The 27,058-nt window shown below is 47.6% G+C and overlaps 1 protein-coding gene across 1 annotated transcript in view; it reads left to right on the top strand.

The window, feature by feature from the left end:
- LOC111151949 (thromboxane A synthase 1) overlaps window positions 1-27,058 on the top strand; it is a 164,657-nt gene that overhangs the window by 90,562 nt on the left and 47,037 nt on the right. The window contains exons 6-9 of the mRNA XM_022510192.1: window positions 7,393-7,509; window positions 21,553-21,641; window positions 23,379-23,527; window positions 25,235-25,365. Of these exons, the coding sequence (XP_022365900.1) occupies window positions 7,393-7,509; window positions 21,553-21,641; window positions 23,379-23,527; window positions 25,235-25,365 (486 nt within the window). The remainder of the gene's footprint in view (window positions 1-7,392; window positions 7,510-21,552; window positions 21,642-23,378; window positions 23,528-25,234; window positions 25,366-27,058) is intronic.

The raw sequence follows: 27,058 nt of genomic DNA, 5'->3' as shown, positions 1-27,058 counted from the left end.
ACCATGAAGATCCAAGAGCCTGGGTCGCCCCAGCCGCTGCCTCTCCCCACACGCACATGGGAGTCCTTGGTTTCCCTGTGAAACCACAAGCTTTGGCTGCTGGCAAAGGTTACAGAACTTCGGAGGCAAATGAGTCACTAAAAACCTATGACCCCCAGCATCTGCAGCAGCGCCCCGTTCCGGAGAAGAAAAGGACCTGTGGGCTCGTTGCAGAGCTCATCGGCACGGAAAGCTCCGGCCAGGGCTCCAGGTGGAGCGGGCCACCAGGACTGGAGCCTGGGGACCTGCCTGCTATGCCCGCAGAGGTGGGGTGGGGGAGAGTTGGGGGAGACTTGGCGGGTTTAGTCCCTGACACCTGCAGCTGGTACGTCCCCGCTGACAGCTTTTGGAGACTCGCTCCTCTAGAATTTCTGATTCTGTTTCCCTTAAATAGAATGTTGAGTAAATGAAAACGTTCAGGCTTTCAAATGCGAGCAGTAAGACTTAACGCTGTGAGAATGTCAAACCTTGAGCGCTGTTTTCAGCTTCATGTGTTTAAGTTTTTATTCAAATTCCTGTTAGCTAACGCACAGTGTAATATTAGCTTCAGGTGTCCAATTTTGTGATTCAGCACTTTCAAACAACACCCAGTGCTCGTCGCCAGTGCACTCCTGTTATTGTTTGGGGTTTTTTTTTTTTTTTTTTTTTTTTTTGAGATAGTTTGACTGACTGATTTTAAAGATTTTATTTATTTGACAGAGATCACAAGGAGGCAGAAAGGCAGGCAGAGAGAGAAGGGGAAGGAGGCTCCCTGCTGAGCAGAGAGCCCGATGCGGGGCTCGATCCCAGGACCCTGAGATCATGACCTGAGCCGAAGGCAGAGGCTTTAACCTGCTGAGCCACCCAGGCGCCCCTGATTGATTGATTTTAGAGTGTGTGGGGTTGGGGAGGGGGAGGATGGACAGAAGGAGACGGAGAGAAGTAGACGGTGCTCTGAGTGCGGAGCCCAACGTGGGGCTCAATCCCATGCCCCCAAGACCGTGACCCTGAAACCAAATCAAGAATCAGACGCCCAACCGAGTCCCGCAGGTGCCCCACAACACAACAAATGCACTCCTTAGTCCCCATCAGCTATTTCCCCCATCCTCCCACCTGCTCCCTCTGACGGCCATCAGACTGTTCTCTATAGTTAAGAATCTGATTCTTGGTTTGTCTCTTTTTCTCCCCTGTGATCACTTGTTTCTTAAATTGCACATATGACTAAAATCAGATGGTATCTGTCTTTCTTTGACTGACCCATTTCACTTAGTAGCTTCGTCTTTCTTAAGAAGGGGTCAACACACATGATGGGTCCGCAGCTCCCAGCAAGGCAAAAGTTCATACTTAAAACCCAGACAGCCAAAACCAGGAACAGATGTGTGCAACCTTATTCGCCTGAGTCCTGTTTGAGCCAGGATGCCTTGCCTTTTAGGACACACTGTGCTATGCGCCGGAAACCTTCCAGCCTGAGCTAGGAGCACCTCATCCTGGGATGGGCTGCCCGTGGGAGGTCCCCAAGTGACACTCACAATGGGATGCCCACTCCCTGTAGGCCTCCCCTTTCACATGCTTTTCTCAGGTCTGGACGTGGCTGGTCCTTAAAAAAAAAAAAAAAAAGCCAGGCCCAGGAAATTGCATTTGATCTGTAAAAATGCACTTAGCTTCACGTTTCCAACTTGGTTAAGTGTGAACTTGAACATTTTTCAAGGCCCTGAGCACATCACGAAGCCTGAGGAAGGCAGGAATAGGGCTAAGTGGTATTGATTTGAATGCTCAAATTCTCTTCTCTCTGTGCCCTGAAGAACTTTCTAGAACTCCAAAATCTTGCTGAAAATGACTTCATATTTCATGTCTTACTAGACCCTTGCTTCAACGGGAAGCCATCTTTCCGTTTTTCAAAAAAGAGAGAAGTAAAATCTTGTTCTTGTATTTGTATCTCCTTTCCTTAACTGTTGTGTCAGTGGAAGTAGAAATGAGTGTGTAAACCAGGAGATTAATATCCAGAATTTGGGGGAGAGAATAGTAAATAAGCCACAGAAGCAATTTTGGTGTCTCAGGGGTTATATTCCTGAACATCTCATGAAGTCAAGTCCCTGTGCCCGAGTCCTGACCCTCACGCTCTTCCTTTGCCCCAGTCTCTCTTTTTTTTTTTTTTTTAAGATTTTATTTATTTATTTGACAGACAGAGATCACAAGCAGGCAGAGAGGCAGGCAGAGAGAGAAAGGAGGAAGCAGGATCCCTGCTGAGCAGAGAGCCTGATGCGGGGCTCGATCCCAGGACCCTGGGATCATGACCTGAGCCAAAGGCAGAGGCTTTAACCCACTGAGCCTCTCAGGCGCCCCAACCCCAATCTCTTTTGATCTCGCCCTGTTTCTTCCATCCTCCCCCACCTTCTTACAAGTCATGCCCCAGCAGTGTAGTGAAAGGCATGTGGCTTAAATTTAAAGAAATAAAATAAGATTCTGGATTTGCTGCCTTTTATTAGCTGAGTGACATGGACCAGTCCTTTCAATTTCTCTGGGCCTCTTTCCTCTGTGTCAAGTATGAGCCACAGACAAGCTAACTACCAGGTGTGTTTGGCTCCCAGTGCAGGGAACAGTCAGTGCCAATGGGTAATACATGGTCTCCTGCCAGCATCCCAGAGAGCCATTTTGAGCTTGGGATGCAAGGGTCCCTCTTCGGGCCCATCAGGAGAATTTCTTCTCCCAGCCAAGCATGATAGGTGCTATATCTGGGGTACCTGTCTCTACTTAACACTGCTTCTGGCAAGAAACTGCTGAGAGTCTTCCTCAGAAGACTTAACAAACCCCCTGGACCCTCTTTCCAGTCAGGAAGAACCCATGCTGTGGGGCATGGGGCTCACAGAAGCACAGTTCCAAGCCTGTGGTTTCCTCCTCTTTGGTGGATAAAATTCTAGGAACCCTGTATCAGGCCAGGCCACCAGAGTCCACATTAGGACTCTATCCAAATTAGAAGAGGTCCCCTTCCTTCCACCAGCTGATGTCCAGTTGGCAGAAGGAGCCCTATCTGGGTTATGTCCCCTAAGCCAGCCCCCTAGACCCGTCCCAGTCTAAGGCAGAGTGAAGGAACAGAGAATGTCCCATAGGATCATTTTCTACTGGCCAAGAGTCAATGGATGAAAACTCTCCAGTGGACAGAACATTTTTGCTACACCAAAGCACCAAATGTAAGCCCTGTTTGGTTGAAATGTTTTTATAGCCAGAGAGCAATCATCATAGATTGAAAGTAACGTTTTCAAGAATATCCAGGTGAGAACATTCTATCCAGGCTTATCCAGGTGAGAAAATTCTAGAACTTTTGTTGATTCATATAATATGGGACCACGCAAGAGGTTTCACAAACATAGGCAAGAGAGAGACCGGTGGTACCACAGAGCTCCCTCGTCTGCACAAGGTTGTGCAAGAATTCAAAAGTTTACAACGGCAGGTTCAGCATCTTGTGATCACGGCACGCTTTGGTGTTCCTATGTTTTGTAGCCTACTTGACATCCTTTACACTGAACAGGTTGGCAACACTGACCTCGTGACCAGTGATCTACAACCATATTCCAGAGTCTTCAGAAGCGCCCCCCTCTGTTTGCCTGCAGCTCTGCATGGCTGTTGGAAAATGGTTGACTGCCTGGCCAAGGCGCCACAGAGATTGTAGACATCTGAAGTCAACATCCTTGCAGGTGCCAGGATGCAAGAAACCTTTTTTTTTTTTCCTGTGGCTCCGGCTCCATCTTCCATTAGGCCTCCTCCACATTCTTCATCACGACGTCGCGGAGGCACTGCATGCATTTGGCAACATTTTCCAGAAAGAGTTGTGTGGCTCCCTCAGACCAGTTGAGAACCACGGGTTTGGGCCACGCTCAACCCCAAGCGTGTGATGCTCTCTTCATGGGAACACAGAATGACGAGGTGTTGGTTTTCCTCAATAACTTGTGCCTCAGGATGCTGTGATTCTTCAACATTAAAGCTTATGCTTAGCTGGTTTAAGAAGAAGCTGGACTCGATTTTAAGAGATCTTAATTGAAAAGACAAACACATTCAACTGTCTGCGGGAAACTCAGGGGAGCCACGAGGCCACTACTGAACCACTGCTGCTTGCCAAGGCGGTGTTCTCCTCATTTCTGGAGAATCACCCCAAGATGAATGAAAGGATGTGAAAAGCACTTCGTTAGCTGTGAGATCAACAAACACTGGTTGTAAACCACCCCATTCCCAGCCTCCAGGTCAGCTGTGAACTCCTTCGAGGGCAAGGATTCCATTCTTTGTCTTGATAGTTTCAGTGCTAGCATCCCACCCAGCACGTAGTAGGTGCTCAGTAAAGGGCTGCAGTGTAGTAACTCTGTAACTGGCTGGATTTTAGCTGAGGGAGGGGGGATAACTCCCAGTTTGGGGGTTTAGGTTAGCATAGGCTTTTTTGAAATTTTTTTGACTGTATGAAAACACACTTCACATCATGACAGAGTACACACACACACTCTATCACACTCACATACACTCTCACACGTGCACGCGCTCTTTCACACACACACACCCCTACCTTGAAAACCAAATACTTATTCTTACTTTGTGAAACACTCCTCAGAGTATCTCTACTCTGTTCTATTCCTTATTTCCCTCGACTTTCCTAAAATGCTGTTTGCCATCCACTACCTTGATTTCATGGCTGGTTGCGGCCTGGAGTCTCGAAACCCCCTGGCTGAGGGCCGATTGGAGGGACCTGCACTGAGACTCAGGAGACAGGGCTGGGCGGACAGATGGGAGTCTAGAAAGCCCTGTTTCTCTGGCTCTTCCTTCCTGAGGCTCGTGGTCCCTTCCTGTCTCAATCCTCTCAATCCCGTACCTCATCCTGTCAGGGGAGAGCCCCCTGGGCGGAGCTCTCAAGGCATCACTCAGTAAAGGGAGTCAATTATTATGGGGAAACAGGGCTGGGTGAGGGGGAAGGGGAGTCAGTGCTCCACAGGCACAGAATTTCAGTTGTGCATGAGGAAAAGCATTCTGTGGACAGACAGTGGAGATGGTTGACAGCGTGAATACACTTCATGCCCCGGAGCTGTACGCTTAGAGACGGTTATGATGGTCAGTTTTACATTGCGTGTCTTTTGCCACAGTCAGAAAGTATATATATACTTGTGTGAAAACCAACATTCCTGCAGCGGTCCCCTGGAGATGGAGCCTCGGGATTAGAAGAGTCCTTAAGGGTCATTTAGACCAATCCTCCCCGGATGCTCAAGCCTCTGGTGTAGAATTTCCCCCAAATGGATTACAGTTACCAGGGATGGGGCCTCATCACTCACAACAGGTTATTTTATCTTGGGTCAATTCTGACTTGTGACTGTTCAGAAGTTCTCCTTTGGATGAGCTGGAATTTTCCCCGTAGCTTCCACAATGGAAGCCATTTCCACCCCTCAGGGTCACTGAAACAACCTTAATCTCCTTTTCCACAGACTCTTCCACAGTTCAGTAAGTATTTTTTCAGTGCATCCTAAGTACCACTCTCTGATCTCCCAAGTCTCCTCTTTCCAGCTTCACCTTCCAAAATCTGTCCAACTCTCCCCTCACCACCCCACACTGCTCCTCTGAAGGAACCCATTGGCCGCTCTCCCTCTTAGAGAGTCATCTCTCGAAACGAAATCATGACTCTGACCAATGCCCTGAAATTTCCCATCACAAAACGGAGAATTCGGCTGTAGGCTGAGAGGAGAGCGTTGGCGTGGCAGGCTGGTGAGGGAGATAGCTGAGGACAGCGCTGACATATTATGTGGAAGATTAGATTTGTCCTCTGGGTGCGAGACTAAAAAAATCTCATGGATCCAACCCTTAGTTCTGAAGGACAGATGCAAGATCCAATCAACTACGACTTTTATCTCTAATATATTCTGTTCTGTCAGAACCCTATAAAACATCACCCAGCTCTCCTTGGAGCGAAATGCTTTATTACACGTAGCATGGCCCCGGACTGGGTGCTTGCCAATATGCAAATTCACACAATGTACCACTTCCTCCTTTGACTCTGGAACCCAAACAAATGGGTCATGTTCCCCAAATCCCATAAAAGTACGATTCTGGACAGTGACCACGGCACTCCTAAAGAATTTCCTTCTAAGTAGGGAGAGGGATTTCTTTGCAGAAAAATACCTCTGCAGCTTCATTCTACCATGTAATTAAATCTCCCCTAGATACTTTGAAGTTACATTTTATAGCTTATTTTGAAGTTCATATTTTATCTGAAAATTATAATTTTCCTCTAAACACGAGTTTTTACCAGGCTTTTGAATTATGACAGCTGGCTTCATATTTCAACTATGCAACAGTGAAAAGACACAGTGAACGTGTCCATCACACGAGGTACCTAGAGTGCTGGGTCTTCCAGTCCCCCTGCCTTCCTGCACCCCACTGCCCTGGGTCTGGGGGTGCTCCGACCAGCTTGGGGGACCCCAATTTTGATGACCCGGTTGGAGTAGCTGGTTTCAAGATGGAACAGGATGGGGAGAAAGGTGAGGCGTCCTCGTGTTTGGGCGCTTTCAGACTCAGCTCAAATCCATCTCCTCAGAACAGCCTTCCTGGCAAGCTGGGCCTATCATTCTCTCACCGGCTCTATTTCTAACACACATATTGGTTAGTGTAGAGGTCTCTGTCTGCGTCCCCAAGAGACCGTCAGCTCCTTGAAGGCCAGGCAGAGCCTTCCCTATTAGACACTGTGTAGCCAACTCTTTGCACACAAGACACAACAAATGTTGGCTGAATGAGAAAAATGAATGACTAGAAGAACCCAGAAACACAGGGATAGGAGTTCTCTTAGAAGCAGCTCTGTTGGGACATGCTTCTCAAAGATTCTCTTGTTTTTCCCTGACCCTCCCCACCACAGTCCCCACATTCTCTCCCCCTCCACATAGCATGTCCCCAAAGATCCAGAGACATGAGTCTGTCATCTCCTGGCCCGGCCTAACCAATCCTGCCACACAAAACCCCTTGCCACCATGTTTAGACACGAAACTCAATCCCAGGAAAGACAAGCCCATCTCCATGAAGCTCGCTGTTTGGGCCTCAGGGAACCCTTACTGAAACCCAGGAAACTTCATAGACCTCGCTCCTTGTCCACAGAAGCTGCTGAGTTACTCTGTGGCATTGTAAGAGGGTGGACGTGGGTCAGTAGAGCCTACCCGGCGGCTGCCCATGTGCCCTCACCATGAATCTTTGGACCATTATACTTGAGTCTTCACATGCTTCCCCCGCGTCCTTGCGAGAGAAATCTCCTAGTTTGTGGGTCACTCGTGGACTTTAACCAGAGTCTTTCTCATTGACCTGTATTGTCACCAACGTAGCTTTCGCTCCGTGTCCTAATCCTCTGCTTGTCTCTCTCAGGTGTCCGGTTTGGAGTCCAAACCGGTGATGGACAGTGTCCTGTTTTTACGCGACAAAAGATGGGAAGAGGTCAGAAGTGTCCTGACTTCGGCTTTCAGTCCTGAAAAGCTGGAGGAGGTAAGCTGCAGGGAATGCGGACTCGCCCCTTACGGTTTCTTCTCTCCAAATTGTGATGGAGAGCGGGTTCCCGGGGCGCCCCTTGTCCACGCAGGACATTAAAATGCCCTGCCCACAGGGTCCGTCAGACCTCCCTAGGACAAAAAAAGCCCAGGGGAGAGTGCTGGAGTGGGGTCCACTTCCCCAGGCCCCACATCTCCAGTCGCCATGAAGCAACTGTGAGTCTCCAAGCATGTCTGGCACTCCTGCGAGGTCCTGGGACGGCCCCAGGCACTTTGGGGCCACCCAGGAGAAAATGGGAGATGTGCCTCTCATCCTTCTAGGTTTGATGGGTTGCCTGGAAATCTTGTCAAAATGCAGAGTCCGATTCAGCAGGTCTGGGGGTGGGGGATGGGCTGAGATCCTGCATCTCTGCCAAACTCCCAGGTGAAGCATGTTTTACACGGGGAGAAACAGAGCAGCCGGAAACAAAGGTGAGCTGCGGCTCCAGTCCGCAGTGGGGAAGAGATGGCTACGGGTCGCAGGGGAGGGGCCCCGCTCTTTCCTTCCGGCTCTCGGTCCTACCTCTGGGCCAAGATCTGTCACACCTGATCTTCACACCTGTTAGTCCGGCTTTGGTATTTGGCCTAAATTCTGCAAGAATTTGGGGGATTGAGTCCATGAGCCCTTCTGATGTGAAGTGCTCAGGGACTGACTCAGAGTCCCAAGTACCTGGGCAACTCCAGAGCAAGCGTCCTTCCAGATCCGCTCCCCGTCTAGCTGTTCCAGAAAGCCTGGGCTCAGAGCCAGGGCCTGTCTTCAGCTCAGGAAGTGAAGTGAAGGCTACTCTTAAACTCAAGATGCTCACCCATCCGGTCCCGTTTAAGACCTACAAATCTCAGGAAGCCTCCCAGAAGAGGAGAGGTCCCGTGCTTCATAATTAATCCTGTCCAATAAAACACGCTCAGAAACCAGTGATCCTGCCCACGGTCAGTGAGGTTTTGGTATTGGCGGCGGCGGGTGAGCTCAGTTTATAGGACCAGCGGAAACAAGCTCTTACCTGTGCCAGGCACCATGCTGAGGGCTTCCCCTCTGTCCCACCACACCATCTCTACCACATCCCTGTGAGGTACCATAGCATCAGGATCACCCTCATGGCACAGATAAGGAAACTGAGGCACAAAGGGACTAAGTAACGCGCTCCATGTCACACAGCTCCTAAGTGGCACAGCCGACATCCTAACCCATCTCCACCAGGAGGGGAGGCCTCACTTCAGCTGGAGCCACAGGCGCAGCTCCTCGCTTCACTGGGTCACCTACGGAGACTTCAGGGGACCATCTGTTCCAAGGACGGGCCTGCTTCTTTAAAAATTGCAGAGCGGTAGGGAGACCACCCAAACAAGGTCGGGGGAGTGTCACCTTTATTACCCGCAGTCACTAAAATGTTGAGGTAACCGAAAAGAGGGGAGGGGAAGAGAAGTAGGTAAACCGAGGCTTGACATCGCTAGCTCCAACATGTTGCGTCAAAATTCTTGACTCATGAGTAAACAGTCACTTGTGGGCAGCACCACAGACACAGAATCTCATCACTTGTCAAAAAGAAATTGAGGAAGGGTAGCTGGTTTTTTAAAGAGAAGCAAGAAAGGGAAAAAGTTTTCTTGACAAATTTGAGCTATGTTTCTTTGAGGGGGGAGATAATAAATCTGGATCTTTTTTCAAGGTCTACATTTCTTTAGCACTTTATAGGGTATACTCCAGAAATGGAGAGAATGTCATTTCCCAGAGAAATTCAGTGCTCCTAGGATCCAAAGCATTTTCTCCTTTCTGAACCAGAAAAAGAAGATGCTTTGGATCCATTGCAAAAAAAAAAAAAAAAAGAGTTCCTCCAAGTGGTTCATTGCACTAAGGTACCTAGTGGGGTGGGGGGTCGTAAATGATGTGAGAGAGGCAGAAGGAGCAGGGGAGGGGGAAGGGGAAATGGCAAGAAATTTCATAGACCAGATTCCCTGGGTCTACTTCCTTACTTAACATAGACTACCATAAACTTAACCCTATTGAAACATCTTTCCACTCAATACAGTTGAATTTGAATTCTTGGGGTTTCCATTAGCAAGGATACCATTCCTGTGGCAGCGACGATCACCTTTCTCCCCACCTCTGGAGCATTTAGACTGGGTGAGTTTGAGGTTCTTGGGCAGCGTCCAACAGATGCGTCAGGAAGTAGCTGACTGCGGATCAGGAGCTTGAGAGAGGAGGGCAGGAAAGATGGTGGCCAAAAACACAGACATGGCGAGATCACGCCCAGCAGGTAGTGGTGAGAGCCATATTCAAGTGAGGGACAGGGGACAGACCTAGAAGTAAGACTCAGAAGACCAGGCTGCAATAGAAGTCCAGGAGAATGGAAGGGAAATGTGTATCAAGGAGGAAGGAGCAGCCAAAGGTGTTAAACGTTGCTTGGGTAGAAAGGCACGCCAGCCCAAAGAACTGTGTGACAAGAATAATATTTTCGAACATTAAAGCAATGTCTGTGCGTGTTGTGCTCTACAGATCATGTCCCCTGGGATCTTCCTTCCTGCCCGGAATCAGTGGTATGTGTTGCTTCAGAAGGAAGCAGGGGATGCCTTCCAGAACAAGGAGGTCCATGCTCAGCTTTGGTCTTGGAAGCCAAACATGCTTGGGAGAGCAAAGAGTTTTCCTCATTCCATAGGCAGCTTCCTGGGAATCTGAAGGGCAAGGTTTGGGACTCTGAGCACAGAGCGTCACTCTGCACCAAAGTGTAGTCAGGGTGAAGGCTGTGACAAGGGAGTCGTTGCTATCCTGAGGAGGATGGGTAGAGGGGAGGAGGAAGGGAGAGCAGGGTGAGCCAGTCTTAGTGCCTCTGACTACCTCCTCCCCCAGCGCAAGTGACCCTCTAGGTTTCTAGATGCTTTCTTAGCCTTTAACCTCCCACTGGCCTTTGCTCTCTGGGTCACTGGTTCTCAAACCCTGTGCAACCCAGGGCTACACCAGAATCACCTAGAATCCTTGTTAAAATACACAATTCTAGGACCTACAATAAGACCTTCTATGGGTGAAAAACCTAGACGTTTTACAAGTTTCCCGCTATAATTCTGGTAAGAGCCAGAGTGGAAAGCACTGGTGTGTCTTCCTCTTGGTCCCTTGCCTGACCATCAGATGCCAGGGGCTTCCCCAGACTTACAGGAGCTGGGCCCCAGAACCCTGTCCCCCCTCCCCCACTCTATTCTTCTCTGTAGCATGACTGTGGGCTAACAGCCCACCTACCCTAGTCCTCTTTTCTCTATCGTTAACTGCATGGCGATAGGCACATAATGCACACTCAGTGATGACTGGATGGACGGTCGGACGGATGGATGGATGGATGGATGGATGGGGAATCAAAGAACCAAGAAGCTCTCTACTGAAAGATCTATGTTAAGGCTAAGATAAAAGAAAAAAAGGAATGATTTTATCAAGGAAAGGTTAAATAAGGGCATGAGGCACATTGTTGGCCTTCTCTTTGGAGAGTCATAGGTATATACATGCGGAAACAGAAAGAGCGGATCCCAGGGACATAGAGAGGAGAGTGGGGCACACAGGGACCCAGAGGGGAGGAGGCAGAGACGACAAGAGAAGCTCGGACAACAGACCCGAGCCTGCTCTCCACTCAATTATGGACACCTGAGTCCGTTCTCCCTGAAATAGCTTTGAAATGTCAATCTCTCCGTTCCTTGCTGAATTTATTCTTGAAATAAACGTTTGTTTTCCCTTGGAACGTTCGGCAGCTTGTTTTCCGTTAGCACCTTGGCAGTCTGTGCCCTCTCCTGTGTCTGGAAGTGTCATTAATATCCAAACGGTTAGATGGCACCGACTTTATCCGCCTGTTGGGCAGCCTTGGTCAGCAATGCTCGAAATTTACTTTAAAATCAGCATTAAATCACAAAGCCGTATTTTTATTTAAAATAAAACTGATCTTTTGGCTTCAGTTTAGGGATGACATAGAAAGATACAGCCCTGGTGAAAATCTGGTTGCTGCGCTCCTGATTCCAGAAAAAGAGGCTCCTGAAGTCGTAGTCTCGTGACAGCCAAGCTACTGAGGTTTATATTACAAGATTGCTGAGCACTGCTGGGAAAACAATGGATTTTTTTTTCTTAATTAGGAAATATTTTGCCCAGTTGACCTGCCAGAGTGTTCACCCCGCACCCTAAGAGATTAATTTTTTTAAAAAGGGAACCAGTAGATTTATTGAGATTTTTAGAGTCTTATGCTAGATTCTCTATCAAAGACTACTAAGGAGAAACCCTGGGGTATGTAACACTTTATTATGGGTCAGAAAGCAAATAGATTTAATTTTAGGAAACGAAACTGGAGTTAAATTAATTCTTCTCTGAGGGTAAAATATAAATAATGGGGATTCCCTTGGGACCCAGGTTAGCACTAATTTTATTTTTAAATTTTATCAATTCATCTGAAAGAGGGAGCATACCGGGCAATCCACACATCTGTAAATTCCTCTAAGCTCTTCTGATTTTATAAGTATTAAGTCAGTTAGAATAAGTTTCTAAGACTCTTCTAAAACTATGTAAGTCAACACAAAAGTGGCAGCTAACTTTCAGCGTAACCAAGAATAAAATAATACATTCAAGAGGAATACATCAAAACTATGATAATGAACTTTAAAACTATGAATTACTACCAAGGAAAAGGATTTAAAATCGTTGAGGATTGAAAGGACCATAGTCATACAATTCCATAAAATATTGCCCACCATCTTTTTTATTTAATATATTTATTTGAGAGAGAGAGAGAGAGAAAGCACAAGCAGGAGGAGGGGCAGAGAGAGAGGGACAAGCAGACCCTGTTGAGTGTGGAACCTGACACAGGACTCAATCCCAGGACCCTGAGATCAGGACCTGAGCTAAAGTCAGACACTTAATCAATTGAGCCACCCAGGCACCCCTGACAACCATCTTCTGAGAGATTTGCTATGTACCTTAGCATATTAATGGGTTGGGAGAGTTTGCAGTGAAGCAATCTGTTTAACCTTGTTTGTTCTGGGCTCAAATAGGTTCTTAGTAGGTGAAAACACAGGTCATTAACGTCAAAGCCGGCTAGTGGGAGAAATGAGCCACAGGGCACTGTGACTTTGGTGGTAAAGTCCATGGGGAACGCCATTCTTAAGTGCCTCTAGTGGGGGTGGGGGGCAGGGGTAGGATCTACCCAGTATGGTGGCTGGTGTCTTCTCAGTCCTCAAAGCACTGAAGAAGGGATGGGTATTTCCTCATTCACCCACGTCACTAAGCTGATGGTGACCCCCTGAGCAGATACAGGAGAGCTGGAAGCTTCACACAGGACAGTCTGAGCCTGGCTGGGTGCGTCACTCAACAGGAAAAGAGCCAACCATATCTCTGTGCATAGGGACTCAGTTAAAGAGAAACCAGACTGACAGGGAAGGCTGGTATCTCTCACAGTCGCCAAGAATCCAGCGCTCTGCCTAATTTTTCACTTTCATCCAGATGTTTCCTGTCAGGAAGGCACCGTCAATAATGTATGAATCTTAAAGGCAGCGGCAGATGTGGTTATTATTCCCTCTAGGCCTTTCCTGCCTTGGAGAAGACATATTACTCCAGAAGGACTACAATTTAAAAAAAATTTAAGTTGATATAGCCAGCTTATGAGTAAATGCATAGCTGCGATCATTTCAGGGCAAAAGTCTTCGCAGGATTACAGTCTTCATCACGGTCTGGCTTGGCCCTTACATTCTCACTGTGCGCGCTCCAGACGGTCGTGCACGAGGGCTTCTAGAACAGAACCTGTTTGTTACAACAAGCAGCTCTCTCTCGGCCGCAAGAGCCTCCAGCGGTCTATTTTTAATATTTGCTTTTATTTCTTAATCCTTCCAAACAATAAAAATGGAAGTCATTACAACCAAGTGTGGCTGCGGTAATAAATACTGTGGCGTCCAAAAATACATTGTCTCTGCCTGACCAGTTGCCCATTTTCCAGAATGTCTGGGTATTTATGTAGCAGCAAGAGACCATTATCCTTCGACACAGTTGTATTCCACTGACACCTAACCTCCTAATTAAAATCGGTATAATGATGGACTGTTTAAATTCTGGTTAAAATGTTCCTTTGCCATTTGCATTTAAAAGAAAACACGCTCCTCATCCCGGGTACCCCATCCTGGGTTATAATTTGGCTTTCCTTTGCCAGAATCATAGTGTCACTCTGACTTGCCACTGCTTAAATCTAAACGAGCATCTAAATGTGCCTCCCAGCTAGGCTGTTGCCTGGCAACGCCGCAGCCTCCTCCTCGTCGGGGTGAGTTCTAATTGGCCACCACTCTTGACAGGAACCACTGACTTATTAGAAATGACACTTGATTATTCACCTAGATGGCTAGAGCTGATACGTATCAGCAGGAAATTCTGCATAAAAATAAGTCCTGGATGTTTTTAATATCTGGGGCGGGGGGGAGAGCAGAAGGAAATAATAAGTTTTGTTAACCAGTATTAATCTTACATTTGTTAGCCCCCAGTTTAAAGCACTTTAAGGTATTATTTTTTTTTATTATTTCTGAAGTCAATATGTTTAAATACCTTCTCCCATCCCCATTAGCTGACCCTTATTTATTCAGAAAACCCCCCCTCTAACATCCGTTCCAAAACAACCTAGCCTGCAGGTCTAAGAGTGCCAAACAGAATGAAACATTAAATGCATAAAATTCAATGAAGATTTATTAGTTCCTGTCTTTAAGGGGTTTATAATGTAGAAGGGCAACAAAGTGCATAAATCCTACATTATTACTGAGTAGTGGAAAACGGTGACAGAGTTCACGTCCTCTTTCAAGGAGCAGAAGCCACTTTGGGGCATAGGGGATAGCGTTGGAAGTGAGTCCTGAAGATTTTACTGAGCTTTGGCAGAGCGAGAAGGTGCATTGCAAGTGGACTGAGCAACGGGAACAAACGCGTCTGGACAAAAAGTACAAGATGTGTTCAGGGAATAGAGGAGTTAACAAATTGGCTGGAACACAGGGTACCTATAAGGGATTAGTGAAAGAAAACTGGAAAAGTAGGTTGAGGCACAGAGAGTTCTGTGCTGGGGGAGTGTTTGGTGCGAGCTTCACTGGAGGGCAAGGAGCTATTAAGTACTTGAAAGTGAGGGAGTAAGGAAAGGGGTTTCCAGGCACTTAGACTGCAGGATGCGCCATTTCCCCTAGATCCTGCGACAGACACTTCCGGGGCAGATGAGGACAGCTGCAAGTCATACCTCTGGAGTCTCCACTTTACATGGCCCTGGGGACCACGGGGGGCGGGGACAGCTCCTGAGGCCCATATTTTCATCTCAGGATGGGGCCCTCTGCTCAGGCTCTTTTCTGAATCCATCTTCATATGTAGACCAATGAGTCACCCTGCCTACACACCATCAAAGTGTGGGGGTCATCTCAGTTTAAAAGTGTGAGATAATGCAGAAGGGACCCTCTCTTTCCTGCTCCCTGCTCAGGAAATGTGTCTTCTCTAGCCTTGAGGCTGACCCTGTTCTCCAAATTTCCAGGGGGCTCCAAAGGTTTAATGGTGTTTGTTGATTTGTTTGTTTTCCAAATCTGTGACATCAGAGCTGCATTCAGTGAAATTATAACCTATAAGTCAATTGACTGAGGAACAAAGAGAATGGATTCTGATTTCAGAGACAAAAGCAACAAGCTAGGAGTCAGAGGATCTGAATTTCTAATTCTCATTTTTACTAAATTATTGAAACATAAAAATAACCAGATGTAGGTCTTTGTGTAATTCTAAAGTCAATGCATCAAAGAGATACAAGAAGACTTTCTTACAGATGGGATGTATTGGAGCAAGCAGAAAGGCTCGTGGATCCACCCCTTCACTGTGCCAGACTAGGAAGTTGCCTTCTCTTTCCATGGTCTCTAAGTAACTGTCTCAATCTGATGCTTAGGGACCTCATTCAAATCCTAGAATGTCCATGGAAAGGGAATTCATAGAGCAGTGCAATTAGCCCCTTGTTTGGGGGTAAGGACCCCATTTCAGAGAGACTCAAATGACTTGCCCAAAGTAAGAGGTAAAACGGGCACAGGTGCCAGGTTTTTCACACAGAGCCCACTCCCGGTAAACCGCATGACATTCAGGCTCAGACAGAAAGAGCTCTTTGATCAGTTAATGTTCCTTCTATGTCAAGACCCTTAAGGAACATTCCGTCAATCTGTCATCACATAGATAATTCTAGAGACCAAACTGAATGTGTTGCGCTGAGCTCATTCCTGATAGGACAAATTGAAAACTTCAATAACACATGACAACATACAGGAATTGCCATGAGAGGGTGACACTGAAAGTGTATTAGTTACCTATTGCTGTTTAACAAATTACCCCAAAACTTAGCAGCTTAAAACAACAAGACTTTATTAGCTCGTGATGTCTGTGGGTCGGGAATCCAGCATGGCTGTGCCTCTGTTTCAGGGTCTCTGCATTTAGCCTGGGCTGTGATCACATCTGAAGGCTTGACTGGGGGAAGATCTGCTAAGCTTACTCAGATGGTTATTGGCAAGATCCAATTCTTTCTTTCTTTCTTTATTTGACAGACAGAGATCACAAGTAGGCAGAGAGGCAGGCAGATAGAGAGAGAGGAGGAAGCAGGCTTCCCGCTGAGCAGAGAGCCCAATGCAGGGCTTGATCCCAGGACCCTGGGATCATGACCTGAGCCAAAGGCAGAGGCTTTAACCCACTGAGCCACCCAGGCGCCCCAGCAGGATCCATTTCTTAGTGGGCTTTGGAAAATAGGATAACAGGCTTGTCCTATGTCCTTCAGTCAGTGGGGATACATAGATAACAAGCATTTCCATTAGACCACTCTGGTGACGGAGTACAGAATGTATTGAAAAGTGAAAAGAAAGAAGGCTAGGAAGCTCTTTGGAAACTGTTTTCTAGTCTGCCTATGTGTCCGGCACTATACAAAGTACTGAGACTACAAAAGATGTTTATGCTTCTTTGTTCTCAAGAAGCAGGATGACAGCCATATTCCAGGTGACAGGTGGCAAAGCCTGAATTAGAGTAGTCGATGGGGAGATAAAGATGAAGGGAGAGAGACAAGGAACTAATGATATCATGGTGAGTCAAGGACAGGTGGATCCATTGGGGTCTTGTCTATAAGGAATAAGAGGAAAGAAAATGGTGCCAGGCATCCAGAGCTGTCTGGGAGCATGTGGGTCCTCCAGAGGACACCTGGCATGCCTTCTACTGCCAAGCCTTTTATATATTTCTAATCACTGTCAACTCTTCAAAGACGGTCTTATTACCCCATTTTGCAGATGAAGAAATAGATTCACTGAAGTTGAGCAATTCACCCAAGGTCACACAACTAAAAGGTACCAAGGAGAGGAAATCTAATAACTGGCAGTGGCTTTGAATATTTGCTCTCCACGGGTTCAGGTGTACTCAACAAGGTCAGCATCTTAGCCTCAGAGAAGGAAGCCCCACTGGCAAAATGCTGGGAATCACCTAAAAGGAGAGTAGAAAGCCTATGAGCAGGAGATTTCTTAGCTCTTCTTTGTCATTACCACATGAGTTGTCTCTTTTGACCACTCCACCTTGTTAAATTAATTCTATTGCCCTCTGTCTCTGCTTGACTCAGAAATCCTCAGATACAGTCTGAAAAAAAGAAAGAAACAAAGATCCATTTTTTTTTTAACTGGGGGATTTAATAATAGTTCCAGGTAGAGAGCGGTAAAGAGCAAGGACTTCCTTCCTTGATGAATTTCTTCCCCAGACTGAGGGTGGTACTTTACCCTAGATGGTGACTGCTAGTTTCCAAATGGCTGGCCAGCTGTACGGTCAGCATCGTCTAGAATAAAGCCAACCCATGTGAGAGGTGAAAGAAGCAAAATGGGAACCCTTTCTCCCCGGGCGTGGCTGCTAGACTGTCATCCCCAAGAAGAAATCATTTTTAAAACCTAATAGCATTAGTATTTTATCTGGTAAGTATCATGTCCATGCCTTATGAAAAATATGGGGAAAAACACAAAAATAAAAATTTCTCATTATCCTACAAAGATGAAACGTAACAATCAAATGAGAATCCTTTATTAAGATCTGACGATAGCATTGTGTGCTCATCTGTGCGTGTGTGTTTGCACAAGCCACCTATGCGTGCTTGTCTGCAGATCTAGGGGAGTAACTGCTGGGCTTGTGGATTGTAGAAAGATTGCAAGCCCATCAAAGAGAGCTTTTGTTTGTATGCAACTCGTGTGAGAGTGAATATTCCATAACTACTTGTGTATAATGCAAGGAAGAAAGCCTGAAATGATGCCCATTGGCCAACATACAGATCCGCTCTACAGTCTTATAATATTTTCTCTGCATTGCTTCTTAAAACATTTTTCATATTACATGCCCCATCTCATATCACATTAACCCAAATAAAAATGTCATTAACCATTCAGTGCGACAGACAGCAGGCAGAGGATGGTAGAAAATTATAATCATGCCAGTCAGCCACAAAGCATTCTAGTTACAAACACATAGAGGAATCAAGGGTGGGTGGTGGTGGGTCCAGCCCCCCTTTGCACTGTCCAGCATACGACTGGACTGAGTACGGGTGGACCCCTCTTTATGCACATGGAATGCTTCTGAAGAGTTGAGTATAAATCCAATTTTATGTTGCATACCATTTCTGTTACATTAAGGGAGCTGTAAGTTTGATATCTAAAAAGACTTCCTTTCAAACAGCATTTTTCTTTTTTTACCATGTTCTTATTCCTCTGAAATAAACCAAAGAGAAATTTTGGTATATGGGATTTTATGAAAATGGAGTTCACTTATACCACTAAGTTTATTAAAATAATGGAAGAATATAGCCAGCGAAGGCCGTCGCAGAAAAGTGGGTGAGAAAGCAGAGTTATCCAAACACGTAGGTAGTCCTTTTTTTTTTTTTAAAGATTTTATTTATTTATTTGACAGAGAGATCACAAGCAGGCAGAGAGGCAGGCAGAGAGAGAGGAGGAAGCAGGCTCCCCTAGCGAGCAGAGAGCCCGATGCGGGGCTCGATCCCAGGACTCTGAGATCATGACCTGAGCCCAAGGCAGCGGCTTAACCCACTGAGCCACCCAGGCGCCCCCAAACATGTAGGTAGTCTTAAGATTTTTTGAGAGTGATGGCCCAGAAGCCACTGAAAAGGACCCATTTACATGCACTTTTGATGGATTATTAAATTGGGTGAATATTTAGAAAAGAATACAGCTGTCTTGAAGATTCCCCCCACCCCCCGCCAGAGTTACCAAGAATAAATCAGGGTAGCCATTCTTATCCCTGTTTTGAGCGGACTCCAGGATAGGCACATGAGGTCAATTCCATTTCTATTTTGGCAAATCACTGGACAAACTCCTTCCTGGCCAACTTACCCATCAGTTGGTGCCTGGCTGACTATTTACTTAGGTTCATGCACAAGTGGCCGAAGAACCAGAAACACTGATGACTGACCAATTCTGTAGCTCCCTAAAGTAACGACCTAGTGGAGGGCCACAGGCTCTGTGTTTGCTCCTGGACACACAATGACGAACCGAATGAAGGCTTAGAAGGCACATTTACCAAATCTCAGAGGGAACAAGAAGCAATAGCCCATGTTACGGAAGATGAGACCTGAACGCGTGAGTACGCCCCTTGGCCCACCTATACTGAGCAGCACACGCACCCTCGTGCTCTAAGGCCTTGAAGCTGGATGAGCAGAAAGTCCTTTTTCTTAGAATTTTCCTCTCTAGATACTTCTCCCAGAAGGCTTGGCCACAAGGGAGAATCTCAGATGTTCTGTCATCTCTCCACGGAGTGGGGCGGAGGGGGCAGTGTTCTGCTCTGAACATCTGCTCCTTGACCTGCCCGTTGGTGTTGCGCAGGCCACGATCCCCACTCCGGGAACTCACACAGCCCTGAGCTTAGCCGACAGCTCATTCTTACTCAGCAGGAGTGTCCTTCTGCTTCTCAGGACCATCTCCTCCAGAGAGAGCTCCCACAGCAAACAGTTGGGCCCCTGGTGTCACAGTTCTGTCCTTATACTCCAGAACACATGGGGTGGCTTTCAGACCTCCAGGAAGGAGGGGTCCAACAAAGCCATGTGTCCCTCCAACACCTGGCCAACAGCCACCCAGGCTGTCCCACTGTGCCAGGCTTCTCCAATCACCTGAATGTCTTAGGGGAGTTGAAAGATTGTTCTGCTCAGAACACATGGCAGGACAATTTTTTACAGCAATAAATGTAATGTCAATATAAAGCTTTTTTTTTTTTTTTTTTTGGGAGTTCCAGTGGGCTTTTATTGAGATAAATTAACAAAAACCAAGATTTTATCAACCATTTTTTCTGAACCTAATATAAAGCTTTTCTAATGAACGGAATCTGAAGTGTCAAAAAGTCGATTGCATATGGCGATGATTCCTGGAAACAGACCTTGTAGCTTTTGCTGACCTGAACCTCATATTTGCCTGTCCCACATGTCTTCTCAAAAAGTCCACATACACCTGGGCTTGGGACTGGCATGCAGGGAAGTGACCCATTTATGATTTATGGGATCTTAGCTGAAATATTGGTGTTCCATTGATGGAGCTGCCTTTTAGGAGTAACACTGACGAGACAGAGAGAAGAATGGAGAAGTGTGCGCAGACCATGTTGTGTGAGGAATGTCTAGGAGGTAAAGAGGACCAGCGCTTGCTCTCTGGGTATCTGAAGCCCTACCGTGTGGAAGAAGTCTACTAAAAGCAGGGAGAGGTTGTCAGAAGGGACAAATTTTGGCTCAGTACAACATACCTTCTAATAAGTAGATTAACATTCTATAACTTTCCCTAAAGCCTCAAGATTTTCAGGGCCAAGACTGGGTCTTAAATAATCATTCAAATTCATTTCCTCCTTCAACAAATAATTACTGTGTGCTAGGCATTGCTCTGGGTTCTGGGAACATAAAAATGAACAAAAAGACAAAGAGACAAAAAGACAAAAATCTTCTCTGCCCTCAGGAAGTTACAGTCTAGTGTCAAATCGTAAAATCTGAACCTATTTACATTTCAAAAAAAATGCCTTCCATAAGAAATGCTCAGAACAATGTGTTACAGCATGTTGCTTTAGCTATGGTGTTATTCTAGAATGTGCACTCGTTAGAATAACACCATATTCTACGGTGGTGACTTGGCTTTGTGAACATACAGGAGAAAAGATAAGATCACGTGAGTGGCCTTTAGGCTCCGCAAAGGATCCCACCTGCTTGAGCCAGACTGCTGGGGTCAGAGTGACAGCAGCCAAAAATGATTTCCAAATGGGATCCAAATTTGGTGAAGCTGGGCAATAATTACATGAATGTTCACGACACCATTCTGTGTGTGTGAGTGCACATGCTAGACATTTCCATAATGAAAATATTTAAATATTTAAAAAAAAAGAAATTCAGCAATTTTCCCAGGTGGGCACGGAAGGTCCCTTGAAGTCAAGGGTTCCCTTACACATATGTATTCAAAGGTTTAAGCAGCTGAAGCAAAAATGGATAGCCATCCATCAGAAATGTGCTAAAAGTGATTTTTGTATTGGGTAAAAAGTTGAAATGGACGACCTTACGTTCCTTTGGAGACTACGATTCTATATTCTAGCAGAAAACCTAAAGTAAAATTGTAACCAAGCAAACATGGATTGGGGCTAATTCCAGAGAGAGTACATATGGATTGTGGTCTATTTACTCTCTAATGCTAACCAAATGTCATGAAACCGAGTACTGATTCTCATTTCTGTCTAAGCACTTAATGATCATTTTTGTAATTATTTCCCAGTATTTACTCTAAATCCTTTCTTCTTTTTGCTTCCCAAAGAACAGATTGCTTAAGCCAAAATAGACGTTTACAGCTATTGTATTTTACGATATTTGTGAATTTCAGACCCTCCTCTTGATTAGCTGTGTGAAAGTTACCTTGAAAACAATGTCTGTTTTCCCAGGAAGCTCCGCACATGACCTCTTTATCTGCCACTAATTTAGGTGGGCTCCCTGCATGGTGTCCTAATTACCCCTTTGTTATCTGCTATCAGATGACGCCCCTAATCAGCCAAGCCTGTGATCTGCTCCTGGCTCACTTAAAACGCTATGCGGAATCCGGGGACGCTTTCAACATCCAGAGGTAAGGGCGCTACATGGATACATGACAGATGAGGAATCGTGCGTTTGAATTGCTGCTTCTTGTAACTCTACATAATTGCTGGACAGTTACCTTGGGACCAGCAAACTATGGAAATGCTAGAAGCTCATAAAAAGCATGGGTAGACTGAATAAGAAGAAGAAATGAAACTCGCGTAAGATGTGAAGAGAATGTGAACAAAGCCCAGGGTAGGTGTGGCGTGTTGAGGGAGGCCTTGAGTGGGCAGCGGAGTGTGGGTGGACACGCCCTCTGACCTCTGCAGATGCAGGAGGAGTCAGAGCGACAAGGTGGGGGGGGGCGGGAGGGAGGGGTAAGCTGGGAAAGTCCATGCATTTTTACTGCAAGAATTGCGCACCTCAGCCTAGAAGCCAGGACTTAGTGGTGGACTCCAAATTGAAATGACTGATTATCTGGCTTCCCCTCCAGTTGTCCTGGGCTAAGTCATGGCTTCCAGCCCGGGAGGAGCAGGGCGAGAGAGGCAGGTCAGCCAGAAGCTGACTCGTTCTTATTATCATTACTCATAAAGTAATAACATAAACCATCACCAGCATTCAAATGGTGCCGTGGTGTTTACAAAATCCTCTCACACTCTTTTCTCTCTGGTCATGGACTGTGTGCATTGGTTAAAGACCAACTATGAAAGCAAAGTAAATAACTAACTTAAAAACCCTTAACTCTTGGGGGGTTAGGATCAGACGCAATCACACTCAGTAGGCAAACTGTTTTCACTATAGCGGGGACATGTGTAATCAATTGTAGGAATGTTTTCAATCAAGCACACAAAAGAAAAGAAGTCATCTGGAGATGTCATTTATTCCTTAACGATAAGCTGTTGGTGATAGAGCCTGGAAGAAAGGAACTCTGTGTGTGCCCCCCGCTCCAGTGTCGAGCCACAAAAAATAAGAACTTTTCATTATAAAAGGAAATGCATACCCCGTTGGTAGCCTTTTTTTTAGAAATAACTTCACCTGACTGCTCCTGGGAGATAGCACAAAAAGATCATTCTGGCTTAAAAATGGCCCTTTGAGGGCAGGTTTCCTAGAGCGGAAGAGGTTAACTTCGCTGGAGCTATTGCCACTTTTCCTCCTATTTGTTTCTAAAGCGCAACGTGTGTTTTCTTTAATAACATACATATGTTCATGAAGCTGGTCCCAAAGTTTGTCTTCTATTTATTTGAGTGTGAAGCGCCCTTGTTTTTGGTCTGTTACTCTTAGAAAAACCGTAAAATCATTAAGAGGGAGAGGGGGACAAAAATAACAAAACTAGACAACCAGGTTGCCAATTTGCTGATCCCGACCTGCTCTATACCAATGGACCCCTCGATCCTGGCTTTGGACGGACTCTGCACAGCTCTGGCTCCATGCACGTGGGCTTTGGGTCAACTGTTTCCCTCCACGGGGAGGAAGGTTCGGAGCCTGCTTCTTGGACTTTGTAGCTGGTTGATTCAGGCTGCTTGGAGCCGGAGAGTCAAGGAAGTGATGTTCTCCTCCCCTTCCCAGTCTTGGTTTGCGTCAGCTATCCAGTACGTTTTCGCGTGTCCTCCTGAATTCTGCTGCCATGCTCAAGGGATCCCACCCCCTCACTTCAGCTCTGCAGGAAGCTGTTTCCCACTGCAGCAGGCAGACGATGGAGCCAGGCCTCTTGGTGGTGGGGGCAGGGCGCGATGGCCAGGCCAATGGCAGAGTCCTCCCCAAACCCAAATGGCTCCCTCTCCCGCAGGTGCTACAGCTGCTACACCACAGATGTGGTTGCAAGTGTCGCCTTTGGGACCCAGGTGGACTCCCGAAGGGCCCCCGAGGACCCCTTTGTGACGCACTGCAGGCGTTTCTTTGCATACTCCATCCCCAGGCCTGTCCTGGTTTTAATCTGTAAGTACAGCTCTTGCCCAGGGGGACGGGTGTAGGACTGGGGTCCGGCAAGCTGGCCAGACCCCATGGCAGCTCTCGGGGCTCAGCCCCCACCATAAGGAAGGGGCGCTGGAGGGGTCTCTGAGACTCGCCCTGCAGGGTCCGCCTGCAGAGACCTTAAGCTCCTGGAACCACCCAGGCTTCTGCTGTCACCGGCCGGGGCCACTCATTAGCAAGGCGGGTACTGCTGGCCTTTCTCGCCACCACCGTCGCGAGAACCACCTCGTCCCCACTTCACAGATGAGAAAACTGAAGCTTAGAAAGGCAGAGCCAAGATGGGAGCCCAGAGCCTTTCATTTTCTATGACATATTCCTCCCCTCCAGCAAAATCCTCTCCAGAAGTCTTCTCCGCTGGAAGCCCAGCACCCGGCAAACTAGAAATCATACGTGAAGGGTGACTGGCAGGTTACCTAATGCCGTGGGGACTGGTCGATTTATTTTATTTTTATTTCAAGAAGTGAGTTTTTGCCCTCGGGCCAATTCCGGCATCTTCTTGCTTTTATGGAAGTGTTGAAGCGTGGCTATTGCTGTTATTGATTATTGCCTGAACTTATAACCTTTCTGCCGGGCTGCTAAATTGTATCCATTCCTCGGTCAGTCCCTTTCCCATTTGTGAGTCCATTTCTGTGGAAGTCCTGGGCATCTCCGTCAGCTCCGCGCTGAAACTGTACTGAGGGGTCGCCAAGGGGATTCAGAGCAGCCTCCTCTCTACCCTTCACCCCAGCCACCCCCTAGGAGCTGCTTCCCCGGGTCCGCTCCACCTGTGGTGGCCCAGGGACACGGGCATGTCCTCCAGTGGGCGGCTCCGCTGTCCTGGCACTGCTACACCTTGTCTCTCGGCCACTCTGAGCCCACCTCCCTGCCACACCACAGTGGTTCAGGCTCTGGCTCCTGAAAATGGGCAGAGTATTCTGAGAGCTCCAGGGTCCAGAACTAGCCCCCGATCCAGGCTCCCATGCAGTGCCTGTGCCCAGTGGGCCCCCAGTCCATGCTGGGAAGCAGAGCTGACCTGAGCCACCCTGCAGCAGCTCAGCCCCTCAGCTGAGCCCCCCACACATACACTCCATGAGGGGATGAGTGTCCCTGGCCCGGGGAGCCCTGCCAAGGCCGTGGCAGCAAGGGCACAGGCGGCGCACCTGGCACAGCAAGGGAGGATCCCGAGGGGCCAGCATTCTTGCCAGCGATGGCCGTGGCAGCTCTTGGGGACCACTCAGGTGGTCCCTCGGGGGACGGTTACCCCTGGGGAAACAAAGGCAAATGTCCAGGAAGTTAAGAAAGCAGATCTGCTTCCCGCCTTGCTCAGATGTGAAACATGCCCCAACATCTGTCCTTCCTTGATGGAACACGAAGACCTCGGGCCCTCCTACCTAGGACCCCGAAAACTCATTTCTAAGTGCGAGCTTGACATCCCTGGGGCCGGATGGCAGCGCCGACGCAACTGAACAGACATGCACTGAGCCCTTGCAACGTGCGAGGGGCGCTCAGGAGTCGGGAGGTGGAATCAGGCTCGAGCCCTGCGATAAAGCACGCGGACCCCGAGGGGAGCCCTGCCTTCCAAAGGGGGGGCTGCAGGGGCGGGGGGGTTCTGCTTCCCTGGCAACAGGCGTCTGATAGCCCCGGGTTACTGCCGCCCTGTTTTCAGTGTTGCTTTTGTTTTTCTCTTTCAAGTATCATTTCCATCCATAATGGTCCCACTGGCCCGGATTTTGCCCAATAAGAACCGAGATGAACTGAATGGCTTTTTTAACAAACTCGTTAGGAACGTGATTGCCTTGCGGGACCAGCAAGCAGCAGAAGAGGTAAGGGACCGTAGTAGGACACAGCAGCGAAATGGAACGGGGCCTAATCTCGCACGGCTCTCCCTTCCCTCTTGCCTCCCCACCCCTCACGCTGGCCTTTAGCCGCCTACCGCTCAGGGCTTTCCAGGGCACTAGAAGGAAAGGAGAAGGGGTGGGGTGGTGGGGGCAAACACGGATGAGAAGGGTGAGGGCAGAGGGGGAAGGACGGTGGAGAGAAGCCCCGAGCAAACTGTCCACATTCTGACATGGGTGCCCCCCCAAATGCACAGCCTCTCTCTCTCAAGCACCGGCATCAGCCGCCCCAAAGAAGTTTCTAGATAAATGCGCCAACATGGACTTTCCATCGGCATATTCGTTCTCCTGAACTTCGGCAAGATGGAGTTTTACAACGCGAAGAGCATCAGTAGTAGAGAGGGTCTGGGCAGCTGACAAGCAACCCCCACTGGCTTTTAGCATGGAGGACGTGGCTACACAATCGGGGGCTGAGAGCTCCCGCGCATCCTTTGAGACCTAGAGACTTCTTTCCTCCCTACAGATTTGCACCAGGCCTCCTGCAGAGTGGAAATCCAAGAAATATTTGTTGTTTGAACTTGGCTGAGAACAGAAATAGTTCTTTCCAGTGTTGGGAAAATAATTTCACTGTTGGATACACTCATGCATGTATAATGCTCTTCTTTAAGGGCCTCGTTGCATTCGAGAAAGTTGCTTCAAAAGGAAAAAATAGGCCTGAAATGTCTTCTCCGGAACTGATTCGCATGAGCGTGGCAGAGTTGCCTCAAAGTTGCCTGGCTCAGAGGGCTTAACGAGGGACGCGGAGATCCGGTGGCTGCACCACTGGCCCAGAATGAGATGGGGAGTGGGGACAGAGCCAGTTAGTGGAGGGAGGCACCAGCAGCAGCCTCATCCCCCTGGCTTCCCCCCGATACTGGGAAGCAAAGGTGTCCCAGTTCAGGAGGCAGGGGAAGGTGCACAGACGCTCACAGACCCTTGGCCCACACACCATCATGAACTCCACTCGACGCCCTTGGAAGTGTGGGAAGTGTCAGCTCCCTGGGGCTCCCTGGCCCAGCCCTGCCCCCTAAAAGGACAGAACATTCTCATCCGGGTTCCTGCATCTCCACAATGATGAGGAAGCCTGGGGAAGGAGGGGTGAGGGAGCCGCGTTTTCAAACCTCAGCAGTGCTCTGACGGGCTTTCTGACGACAGTTCTGTCACACGCGCTCCCCTCCCCCTCCCCCAGCCCGAAACCCACAGGCTGTGGAATCAGGCTGCAGATCCTAAAACTGTTGCGCCCAACGGCTTACTGTGAGGTGAGGGGTTTATTAAAGATCCAATTACTAGGATTGCCTCAAGCTCTTCCTTTCATAAACTCAAGAGCTATTTGTTTCAAACAATGAGTTGATCTGAGAAAAACCTCCCAACCACAAATCCAGGACTGCCCGTGTCAAGACAGAGCTATTTGGTTACTAAGAAAACTTGCTTTAAACCCATCTAAACTCTGTAGACATTCCATCAAGCAGATGTGTGTTTGCGCAGTGGAAAATGCAGCACAGATGTTAAAAGGTAAATATTTTTCTAAGCTCTAGCCGATGGGTGGATTAGACACCTACATCTATCAGGGTGCGTATTTTTCTTGGATAGAGCCATAAAGCAGCACTGTTTCAGTCCTAAATGGGCAGTGTTCACATAGCCT

The sequence above is a fragment of the Enhydra lutris genome, unplaced genomic scaffold (genome assembly GCF_002288905.1).
Source record: "Enhydra lutris kenyoni isolate GAN:26980312 unplaced genomic scaffold, ASM228890v2 scaffoldscaffold27, whole genome shotgun sequence".
NCBI lineage: Eukaryota > Metazoa > Chordata > Mammalia > Carnivora > Mustelidae > Enhydra > Enhydra lutris.
The sequence above is the reverse complement of the archived record's forward strand: the minus strand, read 5'-3'. Positions and strand labels throughout refer to the sequence as shown.